At 35.4% G+C, this 15,243-nt stretch overlaps 1 protein-coding gene across 2 annotated transcripts in view; it reads right to left on the minus strand.

Annotated features, from left to right (window-relative positions):
- Positions 1-3,307: 3,307 nt before the first annotated feature.
- The window catches only part of LOC123566166 (multiple C2 and transmembrane domain-containing protein 1-like), a 69,544-nt gene continuing 57,608 nt past the window's right edge, over positions 3,308-15,243 (minus strand). For both annotated transcript variants that reach the window (XM_053550132.1, XM_053550131.1), the window contains 5 exons: positions 14,361-14,411; positions 12,613-12,719; positions 8,864-8,973; positions 8,350-8,447; positions 3,308-6,630 (listed from right to left, as the gene is read on the minus strand). In XM_053550132.1, coding sequence (XP_053406107.1) covers positions 6,568-6,630; positions 8,350-8,447; positions 8,864-8,973; positions 12,613-12,719; positions 14,361-14,411 — 429 coding nt within the window. In that variant the 3' untranslated portion in view covers positions 3,308-6,567. The remainder of the gene's footprint in view (positions 6,631-8,349; positions 8,448-8,863; positions 8,974-12,612; positions 12,720-14,360; positions 14,412-15,243) is intronic.

Consider the following 15,243-nt stretch of genomic DNA (forward strand, 5'->3'; position numbering starts at 1 on the left):
AAATCCATCCATCGATGACAAAGATATGGACCGGACACGAAAATTGCGGACAGACTGACAGACCGACAGACTGACAGACGGTTCAAAAACTATATGCCTCCCTTCGGAGGCATGAAAAGAAAATAGTATTACTCACATTAAAATAGAAATATAAGAACGGAAAATTTTGTCACAAAATTTGCTTATCTAAAATCACTGGGGTAATATATAACCTTCTTACAGAAAACAGAAACCACGTATTGTAAAACTTTTTTGTCTGCAAACACAATTATATATCTGTTCTTAATTTTAAACAAGAGTGCAAGAATGTCACAATATACGCCCGTCACAGCAAATTTCTTTACTCTAGCACCTGTATTTGCAAATGGAATTTTAACTTTGTGGTTGTTTAGTAATAACTAAGTGTTTTGTTTTTGTAAGTCCACAAAAAAAACTCCGTACCAGGTAGAGATACCTTAAAATACACCTAAAATTGGAAATTAACATCTATGTTGTACCACAGAAAAGTGGTCTTGGTTTTTCCCTACGGTCAACTTTAAAAAAGTTACAATATAAGTTATTTATAGTAACAACTAAGGGAAGTTAATCTTAAAAAAAAAAAAAAAAAAAAATCAAAAAAAAAATTGTAAGTCCTCACAAAAATCTTTACCAGGATAAGACTGGTCAAAATACACCTCAAAACTTGATGTAGCATGCATATTGTACTACAGAAAAGTGGTCTCGATTTTTCCCTATGACTAGTAATGAAAAAGTTACAATATAAGCTATTTATAGTAACAACAAAGGGAAGTAATTCGAAAGAAGGGAACTGCGCATGACACTTCGTCTCATGATGGTGTATAATTGTGTCAAGTTACATCAAAATCCCTCCATGCATGAAGAAGAAATGCTTCGGACAAAGTCATTCTTGTATCTGACCTTTGGCCTCTAATTGTGACCTTGACCTTAGACCTAGGGACCTGGTTCTTGCGCATGACACTACGTCTCGTGGTGGTGAACATTTGTGCCAAGTTATATCAAAATCCCTCTATGCATGAAGAAGACATGCTCCGGACAAGGTTTTCATTCTTGTATCCTTTGACCTCTAAGTGTGACCTTGACCTTAGACCTAGAGACCTGGTTCTTGCGCATGACACTCCGCCTCATGGTGGTGAACATTTGTGCCAAGTTATATCAAAATCCCTCTATGCATGAAGAAGAAATGCTCCGGACAAAGTTTTCATTCTTGTATCCTTTGACCTCTAAGTGTGACCTTGACCTTAGACCTAGGGACCTGGTTCTTGCGCATGACACTCCTTCTCATGATGATGAACAATTGTGCCAACTTTCATCAAAATCCCTCTATGCATGAAGAAGATATGCTCCGGACAAAGTCATTCTTGAATTTGTCCTTTGACCTCTAAGTGTGACCTTGACCTTAGACCTAGGGACCTGGTTCTTGCGCATGACACTCCGTCTCATGATGGTGAACAACTGTGCCAAGTTTCATCAAAATCCCTTCATGCATGTAGAAGATATGCTCCGGACAAGGTCTGTGGACACCGCCCGCCCGCCCGCCCGCCAGGAGCGTTCCCATAATACGTCCCGTTTTTCAAACGGGTGTATAAAAAGAACTTTTTCAAAAAAAGCCTTAGTTTTTGAGAGCTAGTACAAATTATCACAAGCCTCGGTTCAATGAGAAAGCATCTGGCTGTTTCAGAGGGTGAGTCTCATCATGTGAAAGCCTGGATTATTCATCGACAACAATCCTTAGAATTTTTCTTCATGGGGATTTTTTAGGTTTAGATGTCGGAGTATCAAACTATAGAAAATATTCTTTTGAAACTTAAATCTGTTACAGACCAGAACTGAAATACCGGTTAAGGGGCTCGGAATAACGGGAAAAGGGCATATAGACGGTATAAAATAAGGAATTCAAACCCAGCCACTAAATGTAGTGATTATCTTTGTACAGTGTTTATGGCACCACACTCGAGATATTATAAATTATTTCTTCATAAAGATTAAAGGATATTTATATATTATGCAATGAGAAAAAGCAACATTTATATCATTATTCTATAATATATACTGCATAACTATATAATATATGTATATATTCTTGATCAAGTAATTGCATAATTTGAGAACAAATGTACAATGATTCTTTCTTAAATACTTCACAAGATTCCAAAAAAGAACCAAAAATACCAATCTTACAGATCTAAACAATATAGTTTTGATATAAAATTAAAATTTGGCCAATATAAATTAACTGCTAGATTATCATCCAAATTTCCCTTAAAATGAGTGAGTGGGGGAGGACTTTATCCTACAACTATGCAATTATCAGTCCGATATCTGCCTGCTGTGTAAACTTGAGGTTTATACTGTCAATGCAACTGACGGACTACTTTTTCAAGTATATGTGCTATAGGCAATGTAAACTGGGCTAAGAGTTTAAAGCTCAAACATTTCATCATTTTATGAGGACAGCCACGGTAAAAAAAATTAAAAAACTGTTTCACTCTATCCTAGTAAACCTCCATACGGAATGGTACGGTGACGGTTTTTAAAGTCTGAGTGAATCGTCCTTGACTTTGTTTATTTGGCGTTCACTCATTTTTAGTTAGAAATTTACACAAATAACCAGATTTAAGCAGTCGTTTATTGTAATAATTGGATCTAAACCATTCATGGTGGAAGGAATTTCATTAACTCACATTGTCTTGTACAAAAATGAAGTAAATTTAAGACTGCGGGCATTTGAATTCATCTCAAGCGTGGTTTTCGGCTGTATTTTATCCGAGTCAAAACCATTCTGCTTGTTTTGTACGCGAATGCCCTGTTAGCACCGATGATTTATAATACACAGAACTTCAAAAGGCAAAGTATGAGGCATGAAATAATGTTTTATTGTAAGGAATTGTATGTAACTGGATCAAACAGACAAGGGGGTTGTAGGGCATAGGAATTCACAAGTGAGTGAAATTCAGGATTATTTTTGTATAGAAAAAAAAACATTTTGAAAGTAAATATACGTTATACACAGATTTTATTGACTGCAGAATAAATAGATTAGTTTATCCGCCTCGTCTCCGAAAGGTTTATCCCCCTCGGCAAGCCTCGGACGGATAAACCTTTCTCCAACTCGGTGGATAAACATAAGTTAAGAAAGACAGTAACCTAATATTCTCTATTTATCCTTTATTCCTGATAACTGATAATACCCTGTGTAAAACATACAAATAGATGTACTAAAATAAAAAAAATAAGAAGAGTATACATTAAATTAATATTGGATAAAAATAACATAAAACAACAAAAATACTTATTAAAGTACAAATCTTATCCTGAAGAAAAAATCTAATGTGGTATTTCAGAAAACAAAGCATAAACAATTGTGGGCTGGCAGGGATGATAATAAAGCAATAAATTTCTAATGGCTTTAGGTAATATTTTTTATAGATTTCTGATGTTTCATTCTGACCTTGTCACAGAAGTCAAAACTAAAGTTTTAAACTTTACAAAATCATTTTATACTAAAAGTTTATAAGAAAAGGTCAGACTGAAAAAATTATGTTATGGCAATGGCAGGCAGTGAACAGACTGAGTGTATATCAAAATTCCCTCCACTGAAAAATGACTAGGTGTTACAAAATCCCCTTCACACATTTGCAGGGGGTATCATAATCCCCTCTGTGATTAACATTATAGATATATAGATATCAGTGCTCCAAATTATATTATGTTTGCTAAAGGCATTGTATTTACGTGCTTTTTGCAATAGACTTTTAAGTTGTATATAGTTGTATTTGAACTTGATGAAATAAGTAAAAATCATAGAGGGGATTATGATACCCCCTGCAAAAGTATGAAGGGGATTTTGTAACACCCTGTCATTTTTCAAAGTAGGGGATTTTGATCAAGGGGATTTTGATTGTCTCCCGAACAGACTAGCTTAAGAAATTGCAGAATTTAATATCAACAAGACATACTTTAATACATAAAATTTTTTTTTAAAATTTGAATAGGAAAAAAAAAACTTTTGATGAACAATAAATAATTAATTTACCCGACTTATAAGACTAGAAGCAGTATAAATAGGAACAAACAATTGCAATGGAAATCTATGACAAAATTCTGTCAGGATCTAAAACAATTTGATTCACTTGAAACTAAAGCAACTGTTCACAGACTGTTGTTATAATTCAAAATGATTTATTTAAACTGTACTTTGTTAAAGTGGCCTATTTGATCATCTTATTGACAGATCTTTTTATAATTACCTCTGTATCATAGAATCAACTTGTATACAAGAGCTGTTAGAAGAAACAGCATGCTTGACCCTTGGTAGCGATATAGGGCATATCTGAGAAAACGAGCTATCACTGGAGTGATTAATATCCCCAAATGATGTGGATGCTGCGGCCAGTAGGAATACTCCCCCATATACTTCATATAGCTGAACTAGAAATGACATAGAACTTTCTTTTGAAGTGCCATAATGCACAAACACTTGTCTCAAGATGATCAAAACTAACATCCTGCAAAAATAAATTCTGATACCAGTCCAACAATGCAGCCTTGCCATTGGTCAATTTCCAATTCATGTTCAGAAACAACCAATCAAATGCAGGATTTGTCAACTGGTCTTATAACATTGGGCTCTAGGCAATTCACACCCAAATGTAAATAAATGAGGAACTTTTTACTCGGTCAGAGATTGTGTGCAGCTCTGAAGTCCCAACATAAAACCAAAAGCCTTGCAGCAGAAACAAAACATGGATTGATTACTGTCCCAATTCTAGACCCAACCCTAGGCTAATCCTAGATCTGTGTGAGTCTAGTTCGAAAATGGAAATAGGACAGCTAAACACCCACTTCTAAAAGTACTCTGTTGTTTCCTGGTCAGACCAGAGGCAAATGGTTAATAGAATCAAAGAAATCCTAAAATAATGCACCTATAGTGCTTCATTTCACAGGATATCTGATGAATAAGTAATTTAGCATGTGAATAAGTTGTGCTCCTAAGATAATTAGCTGTAACAGTAACTGACACTTTTATATGCCGTTTTGGAATTCTTTAGTTGTTAACATACAGTAGCTCATAGTGCACATGGCTTTTCATTACAGCTTGTGGCTCTGAGAATATATAACTGGAAAGAAATTAATGACTATTATCACAGGTTCATTTCCTTGATATTATCTACCTTTCATATGCTACAGTTTCTTTGTTTGAACAAGTTCATTCCACAATAAATGACTGTACAGTAAGTCTCTATGGTACAACTTGTATCGAAAAGAAAAAACCTTGCAAACTATACAGTCATTTATGGTAAGTTGGGTTTCAAGGTTACAAACCAGTCTTAAATTGTTGTTCTGCCACTGGTCAATTTCAAGTTCAGAATCAACCAATCAAATGCCAGGTTTTCATAATCAGTTTCATAACCTGGGACCCAAAATTACAGAGCAAGAATTTTCAAGTACAGCAAACTAAATAAAAAAATAATATAAATTGATTCTAATGAAATTGATTTGATAATAAAACATTCATGATTTGCCATATTATATGATTAGTGAGGACTGTTTTTTTTTTACATCCAATGAAGAGAAAATACTCTCAAAAGTTTTAATACTTGTTTGTAAAACTGGCCTTTTGTAAAGATTTACTGACAAAAGTAACTTTGTTAAGTACATAAAAAACAATTTGAAAAAGTAAAATATTTTGAATGCGTATGAAATCTACATTCTACATTGGATTTGTAAAAGATTTTTAGTAAAAGTTTTCGATTCCTTCTTTTTTCCCCCGATGTCACATATCTATATATTTTATATGAAACTATGTGTAAAGGAAGATATTAGAAAAATGTTCAACTCTGTGAAAAAGTAACTTAAACAATCAACATTTGTAATATTTAGGGAACTTTGTTACTATTCTCTCATTCAAAATAAATGAAATGCTGAAAACATTACACACATTTTTTTTTAAAACTTGCAACAAAAAATCTGGTTTCCAACCATCCGTCACCAATGAAGTTTTTAACGAATGAATGAGATAGGGGAAGGGTATTCAAAATATGATGAATTGCATGGATTGCACACTTATCAAAACAAACATGAGCATGCATTTGAAATGCATATTTTTCTTACACATTTGGATAGTTCTGTAAAGGCAACTACATTGAGAAGCTTTTAAACACTGGAAATACAAATTTAAATACAAACTCCTCCTCTTGAACACTCCCTGCCAGGACTGGAACCAATCACCTGTTGAACCAGCAACAAACACTTGGCTTCAAGATTCTAACACTGAGAATGGTGACCAGTCTCAAAATGCAACATTGCCATTGGTCAATATTTAGACAGTGCTAAAAAACAACCAATCAAATACTGTAATTTTCAGACTGGTCTTCAAACTGTACTTTCATTACATTGGCTCATGTTTACTTAAACATATAACCAAACATTTGAGAGATAAGTGTCAAAATTCCATCAACATTTATATACATAATAATAAAAAATATGTGGAGATTAAAATGGAATGGATTTCTAGTTCCAGCTGGATACAAGTTCATTTGAGACACACTATCTGGTTTTCTTTCTGGATGGTACTGTGTTTATGTCCGGCCGCAATTCTCTAAATTGTACCTGAAACAGACATAGATACATTTCACATTGCAAGTAACCTAGCTTTGAGGGTGTCTGCCACATATTATTGTGAGATCATTTAAACATGTACTAGACCCAAATTTTATATTTGAACACATGATCAAATGCTACATACAGTTTAAAGTGGCATTATACGCATCTTACTGCTCATAGTGTGTTTTTGGTGAATGTTTTATAAAAGCAATTTTCGGTTGCTGTGATTTAATTGTGTTATATTAACGATAATACTGTATAAGTATTTGAAGTTGATGCTTTAGAAATAAAGAAATTGGACTAATAAAATAATAGTTCTTTTCTTAAATCTTCTACGCACAGACCTCCCTTACCTATAGATAGAGATTTCTGAAGTTGAAGGGAAGCAACTCCTTCATAAAGTTTGATTTTTCTTAAAAAGACTGCCCCAGTCAAAATTAGAAAAAGTAATATTTGGAAAATTATCGTTCCGTACTGGTAACAGGAAGAGTTTGGTATATTGGGTGAAAAGCTATTATTTCGTCCATCCTTTTTACACACACATCTATTTCAGCTCGACATTTACTTGAAAATGCTCATAATTCCGCTTTAAGTAAACATAAATTAACGAGTTTATATGTATTAGCAGTACTACACATCAGGTTAAAAATAATGCAGGATGTACACATCTATGGCTGAACACAGTATAAATGTGTACTGTATGGCTGAACACAGTATAAATGTGTACTGTATGGCTGAACACAGTATAAATGTGTACTGTATAGCTTAACACTGTATAAATGTGTACTGTATAGCTGAACACAGTATAAATGTGTACTGTATAGCTGAACACAGTATAAATGTGTACTGTATAGCAGAACACAGTATAAATGTGTACTGTATAGCTGAACACAGTATAAATGTGTACTGTCACTAAAAAAACTTGACTTTGTGTAAACAACTGACTGATACTGCATGACATGCAATTATGAATGAAACTCTACACATACAATTAATTCTCATACTTAATAAACTTAAATATAATATGATGAGGATTTTCAACATCTGAAGTAAATATATAAATATAAAATATTTTAGTGAAAGAAAGTCACTGTATATCTTTAACTTTGTGACATGAATCTTAATCAACTTGATGTTCATATGAACAAAACGTGTTTGTGAAACACACATGTACTTGAAATTACACCTCTGATATAGAGTTATGGTATGAAACTAGTGCTTTGCTTGTGACCTCAATCATTTAGGTACAGATGACTCTTGCAACCACATACTTCTATATCATGTTTAACATTTGTGTAATGTTTAATTGGAATCCCTGTAAATGTCACAGCATAGACACAAAATAATTAACAAACTGACAAGCACACAAAGAGTCATGTGATTACTGTATGTGCCCCTTCATGGGTGTCAAAAAACAACAAAGACAAGAAGAAGCAGATTCTATGCCACTCCTCCATTACTCATTCATCTTTAAACATGTGTATACCATTTTAGTCAGCCAGTTAACTTTATCCTGGGTGACTAACAACTTAATGTAAAATTAAAATAATTATTTTTGGTTTCTTATTTAAACCCAGGAAGTTCTATTACTACCATACTGCACAAGAATCTTGCTGAAAACTTTCAAAATGTGAACAGGCTATTATCCAAATAAGGTACCGGTAATAACCTATGGTAAACAAAGCGATTGGAAATCAATTCAATAATGGAGTTATAATTAATTACCAATTCCTTATCTGATGGAACACGAGACAGAAAATCTAACACTTCATTGTTTGGTATTGCATTTGGTGCTCGTAATTTCTTTGTGAATTTGTTGATACCTGAAATGAGAAAAGTATCAATTTCATAGTAAAACCATACTGGGCCTGACTGAAGTAAATATTTAAATAAATAATTTATTAACCATTTATCAAAATAGTAAAAAATGTCAAATACTGAAATTCATCCAACTTTTATTTTTGCCCCATTAATGCAAAAAGATACCATAACCTTTATCAATACTTGGTACCTTTTTACCTTAATGGGGAGTTATGTACTATGGAAAGACGAAACAAGAAGGTGATGACGGTCATATATTGCTCACCTGAGTACACTGCTCTTAATGACATCAATCAAAAAATAAACATTATACAGATATTTTGCCAGGAACCGACAATGAGTTCGAGCGAAGGGCGGTGAACGAATAATCTGAGTTCAAGCAAGTGAAGTTTGACTGTAGTAGAGGTTTAAAACTTACCCCATGCTAAAATGAGCCATCTCAATGGAATGTGGTACAGTATGATTACACCAAGGGCTAACACTATCACAGCCAGAGTGGTCAGCCACGGAACGGACCAGGTAAATGCACTGAAAAACAATAATAACTGAATTTTCAACAAAAGTATAAAGACAAAACAATGATTCTAATAGAAACAAGAGGGCCATGAAGGCCCTGTATTGGTCACCTGACCTATTGACCTAAAGATCATCAAGATCAACATTCTGACCAAGTTTCATTAAGATATGGTCATAAATGTAGCCTCTAAAGTGTTAACTAGCTTTTCCTTTGATTTGACCCCATGACCTAGTTTCTGACCTCACATGACCCAGATTCAAACTTGACCTAAAGATCATCAAGATTAACATTCTGATTAAGTTTCATAAAGATACAGTCATAAATGTGGCCTCTAGAGTGTTAACAAGCTTTTCCTTTGATTTGACCTAGTGACCTAGTTTTTGACCCACCTGACCCAGATTTAAACTTGACCTATAGATCATCAAGATTAACATTCTGACCAAGTTTCATTAAGATATGGTCATAAATGTGGCCACTACAGTGTTAACAAGTGAATGAAGTATTGCCATGCATATATAAAATGTGCATATATAAAGACCCACTGTTGTTTTCATATTGAATTGTTTTGGCTGATTATAAAAATGTTATCATGTAAGTTATTTATAGTAACAACAAAGGGAAATTAATCTTAAAAAAAAAAAATACACCTAAAAATTGGATGTAACATGCATGCTGTACCTCAGAAAAGTGGTCTCGATTTTTCTCTACCGCCAGTAATAAAAAAGTTACAATAAAATCTATTTATAGTAACAACAAAGGGACGTAATTCTAAAAACAAGGGTGCCTCATGGTGGTGAACATTTGGTCCAAGTTGCACCAAAATCCATCCATGCATGAAGAAGAAATGTTCCTTACAAAGTCATTCTTGAATTTGACCTTTGACCTCTAAATATGACCTTGACCTTAGACCTAGGGACCTAGTTCTTGCGCATGACATGTTGTCTCATCCAGGGGAATATTTGTGCCAACTGATATCTAAATCCTGCTTTGCATGACAAAGTTATAGACCGGACAGGAAAAAAATCCTCTTGACCTTTGATCTCAAAGTGTGACCTTGACCTTTAAGCTAGGGTACTAGGTGTTACGCATGACACGTCGTCTCACCATGGGAAACATTTATGCCAAGTAATATTGTAATCCCTTGATGGATGACAGAGTTCTGGATCGGACTGGGAAAACATCTTATTGACCTTTGACCTGCAATTGTGACCTTGACCTTTGAGCTAAGGGTCTGCACTTTGCGCATGACATGTTGTCTCATCATGGGGAACATTTGTGCCAAGTAATATTAAAATCCCTTCATGGATGGCAGAGTTATGGACAGGACAGGAAAAAAACTCTGTTGACCTTTGACCCCCAATTGTGACCTTGACCTTTGAGCTAGGGGTCCGGGATTTGCGCATGACACGTCGTCTCATCATGGGGAACACTTGTGCTAAGTGATATTAAAATCCCTTAATGAATGTCAGAGTTATGGACCGGACACGAAACAGACCCTGTTCATGCTATGTTAACATTTGACTGCTAAGTGTGACCTTGACCTTTGAGCTAGGGGTCTGAAAGTTGTGCATGACACATCGTCTTATTATGAGGTACATTTGTGCCAAGTAATATTAAAATCCCTTCATAGATGGGAGAGTTATGGACCGGACAGGAAAAAAGCCTTGTTGACCTTTGACCTCTAATTGTGACCTTGACCTTTAAGCTAGGGGTCCAGGTTTTGCGCATGACACGTCGTCTTCTCATGGGGAACATTTGTGCCAAGTAATATTAAAATCTCTTCATGGATGGGAGAGTTATGGACCGGACAGGAAAAAAGCCCTGTTGACCTTTGACCTCCAATTGTGATCTTGACCTTTGAGCTAGGGGTCCGGGATTTGCGCATGACACATCCTCTCATCATGGGGAACATTTGTGCCAAGTAATATTAAAATCTCTTCATGGATGGGAGAGTTATGGACCGGACAGGAAAAAAGCCCTGTTGACCTTTGACCTCCAATTGTGACCTTGACCTTTAAGCTAGGGGTCCGGGTTTTGCGCATGACACGTCGTCTCATCATGGGGAACATTTGTGCCAAGTAATATAAAAATCCCTTTATGGATGACAGAGTTATGGACCGGACACGAAATTGCGGACGGACGGACGGAATGACGGAAAAGCGCATTCCTATAGTCCCCGAAACTGGTTTTCAACCAGTAGGGGACTAACAAGCCTTTCCTTTGATTTGACCTAGTGACCTAGTTTTGACCCCAGATAACCCAATATCAATCCCGTCCAAGATTTTATTGAGGGTAACATTCTGACCAAGTTTCATTAAGATTGGGTCAAAATGATTTTATTGAGGGTAACATTCTGACCAAGTTTCATTAAGATTGGGCCAAAATTGTGACCTCTAGAGTGTTAACAAGCTTTTCCTTTGATATAACCTGGTGACCTAGTTTTTGACCCCACCAGACCCAGATTTGAACTTGACCTATGAATCTTCAAGATTAACATTCTGACCAAGTTTCATTAAGATATGGTCATAAATATGGCCTCTAGAGTGTTAACTAGCTTTTCCTTTGATTGACCTAGTGACCTAGTTTTTGACCCTACATGACCCAGATTCAAACTGGACCTTGAGATCATCAAGAATAACATTCTGGCTAAGTTTCATGAAGATATAGTCAAAAATGTGTCCTCTACAGTGTTAACAAGCTTTTCCTTTGATTTGACCTGGTGACCTAGTTTTTGACCCCAGATGACCCAACATCGAACTCATCCAAGGTTTTATTGAAGGTTACATTCTGACCAAGTTTCATTAAGATTGGGCCAAAACTGTGACCTCTTAAGTGTTAACAAGCTTTTCCTTTGATTTGACCTGGTGACCTAGTTTTTGATCCCAGATGACCCAATATCGAAATCGTCCAAGATTTTATTGAGGGTAACATTCTGACCAAGTTTCATTAAGATTGGGCCAAAATTGTGACCTCTAGAGTGTTAACAAGCTTTACCTTTGATTTGATCTGGTGTCCTAGTTTTTGACCCCAGATGACCTAATATCGAACTCGTTCAAGATTTTATTGAGGGTAACATTCTGACCATGTTTCATTAAAATTAGGTCAAAATTGTGACCTCTAGAGTGTTAACAGTCAAATTGTTGACGACGGATGGATGGACGACAACGGACAAAGGGCGATCACAAAACTCTGGACTCCTTCTAAACAGTAAAACTCAACCCTTAGTTAATAGACAGAGATTTGGTTAAACCTTCAAAGTCAGGATATTAAGTTTTTTAACCCATTTTCTGTAAACAGAATATAGATAAAAAAATTTTGTAATTTTGTTTTAACCAATGGAAAATTCTTTGATACATATCAATATCTCTGATTCATATGGCCTCTGCGAATTCTGCTGACAATGAAACATTCCCATCCTATGAATCAAAAGATACAAACTGTTTAAATCTGACTTAACTATTCCTATGGGAGGAAATTTGCTATTGCAGTCGCCTAGATAGAAATATATGGTAAGACAGGCATGTGAATCAAATAAAAATTACATAATTGGTAAATTTATTGTGAGATATTTGCAGCCAAGATGGCAATCTAACAATATAAGAGAACTTATCAATAATATTAGAACCTCCTATAACACAAAAGGCACATACTTTTTCACTCTCTCTCCCAGAGAGGCCACAATGTCTAGACCTTCCTGAACTTGTAGGCAGATTTCCTGTGCTGCCTGTAATTTCTCCTTAAAACTCTTCTTTTCCTCCTGCAAATATATTTGTTTTAGCTTACTTCATTAATATCAATATAAGAGAAAGGTCTTTCAACTTTTGTTATTTTGTGAATTTGTGTTATACACTTCATGAACACTTTTCGAATTATGGGATAGCTACTGGAACAGAAGAATGTATCTCTCTCAACAAGAACTCCTGACAAGAAGAAATCCTTTATAACTGAACAATTGTCTAGCTGCAGAACTGATTCTTTCTACTAAAAATAACACCTCTTAAAAATGTACTCTCTGAAAAGGGATATTTTCTTCTGGTCCTGAGACTGTCCAAAGGTTTCATCATATCTTAACGTGACCATACAAACTATAATTGTGCCAGAGCAACATATACCATACAAAAATCCATCATATCTTAAGACTACTATGGGAAAGTCTATGGCAGTGTTATACAGTAGAGGTTTAGGTAGCATGGTAAACAATAAAGGCTAATGTAGCAAAACAAGGCCAAGGCTAGGATAGTGTCATTCACTAAAGGCTAATGTAGCATAATAAGGCCAAGGCTAGGATAGTGTCATTCACTAAAGGCTAACGTAGCATAATAAGGCCAAGGCTAGGATAGTGTCATTCACTAAAGGCTAACGTAGCATAATAAGGCCAAGGCTAGGATAGTGTCATTCACTAAAGGCTAACGTAGCATAATAAGGCCAAGGCTAGGATAGTGTCATTCACTAAAGGCTAACGTAGCATAATAAGGCCAAGGCTAGGATAGTGTCATTCACTAAAGGTTAACGTAGCATAATAAGGTCAAGGCTAGGATAGTGTCATTCACTAAAGGCTAACGTAGCATAATAAGGCAAAGGCTAGGATAGAGTTATTCACTAAAGGCTAACGTAGCATAATAAGGCCAAGGCTAGGATAGTGTCATTCACTAAAGGCTAACGTAGCATAATAAGGCCAAGGCTAGGATAGTGTCATTCACTAAAGGTTAACGTAGCATAATAAGGCCAAGGCTAGGATAGTGTCATTCACTAAAGGCTAACGTAGCATAATAAGGCAAAGGCTAGGATAGAGTTATTCACTAAAGGCTAACGTAGCATAATAAGGCAAAGGCTAGGATAGTGTCATTCACTAAAGGCTAACGTTGCATAATAAGGCCAAGGCTAGGATAGTGTCATTCACTAAAGGCTAACGTAGCATAATAAGGCCAAGGCTAGGATAGTGTCATTCACTAAAGCCAAAGCTAGGATAGTGTCATTCACTAAAGGCTAACGTAGCATGGGATTAAGGTAAGTAAGTAAGATAATATGGAAACAAACTTTTACCTCCAGGGCTTGTTTTAGTCATGACCAGCACCTGAGAAGAACCACTGACCTTCCATAACCCAGCTGGATGGCTTCCTCAAATGAAAAATTCTACATCCCAAGCTAGGTTTGGAACCAACATCAGTGAGGGGCAGATGGTTCAAACTCTGTGACTTTAACCACTCAGCTAATTAGATGTTCAATCAACTTTGTTGGAACTAACATAGTTTTTGATAAAACTATGATTATATGCTTCAATGTATGAAAGGCCACACACATCATGATGCTGTAACAGGGGTCTATGGGAAAGCAACTAGTGGTCTTTCACAATCACTAACACCTTCAAGTTATAACCATACTCTGATGTATAGTTTACCTTTTCTCGATCTTCCTCTTCATCAAAATCATCATCATCATCTTCATATTCCTGAAAATACAATAAAAATGTATCAAACTGTTCCCACCATTGTGGCTGTGTCTTACAAATACTACAAAATCATTAATATTTTTGGAGAGGAGGGGGGGGGGGGGCAATTTTTTGTGAATTTCACATTTCAACAACCCATGCAATCAAATCCTGTTGAATAAGCAGATTTCTTTGATTCTATCTTTAAAATCTGATATAAATGAATCTGTGTCCCCCCCTCCCCCCAGAAATAGTCAATTTTACCAAAACCATGAAATTTTATGCCAGCGAAACTGAATGATTTTACAGTATCTAATTTTCAACAAAATGACAAGTTTGAATGTAAAGCTGTTTTGATTGTGAAAGTTTAGACAGACTGTGTTTTCATCAATGTAATTACTTATTTGTCTTTACATCAATGGAACTGTTAACAATTTGACATTTCATCTTGATGATGAGTTAATTCTTAGAAAGAATGTAAAAAAGCTTGCATATGCATTACAATTAAATGAAAGGTCTATTTTCATATGCATAAATAAGGAACAGAATTTTGTAGCCTGAAACCTACAAAGATGAATACTGTATGGTCAGTTGATGCTATTGAAAAGAATATTTGGATTGGATGGAAAAAGTGTACTAGTGAAAACCACAAGATTCAACAAGAGCTATTTGTAAAAGACATAATGTCCCTACCCAACACCATCTATGATGACTTAAAAGCATTAGGTACAAGTGTTCTTTAGTTGTCACGGGTAAATGTTTTCATTCTCAAAGTCAATATGACCTTTGACCTACTATCTTCCAAAACAACAGGGGTATCTACTGACCACATGCAATCAGCCTATGATGTTCG

This window comes from Mercenaria mercenaria, chromosome 8 (genome assembly GCF_021730395.1).
Source record: "Mercenaria mercenaria strain notata chromosome 8, MADL_Memer_1, whole genome shotgun sequence".
In the NCBI taxonomy this organism is placed as follows: Eukaryota; Metazoa; Mollusca; class Bivalvia; order Venerida; family Veneridae; genus Mercenaria; species Mercenaria mercenaria.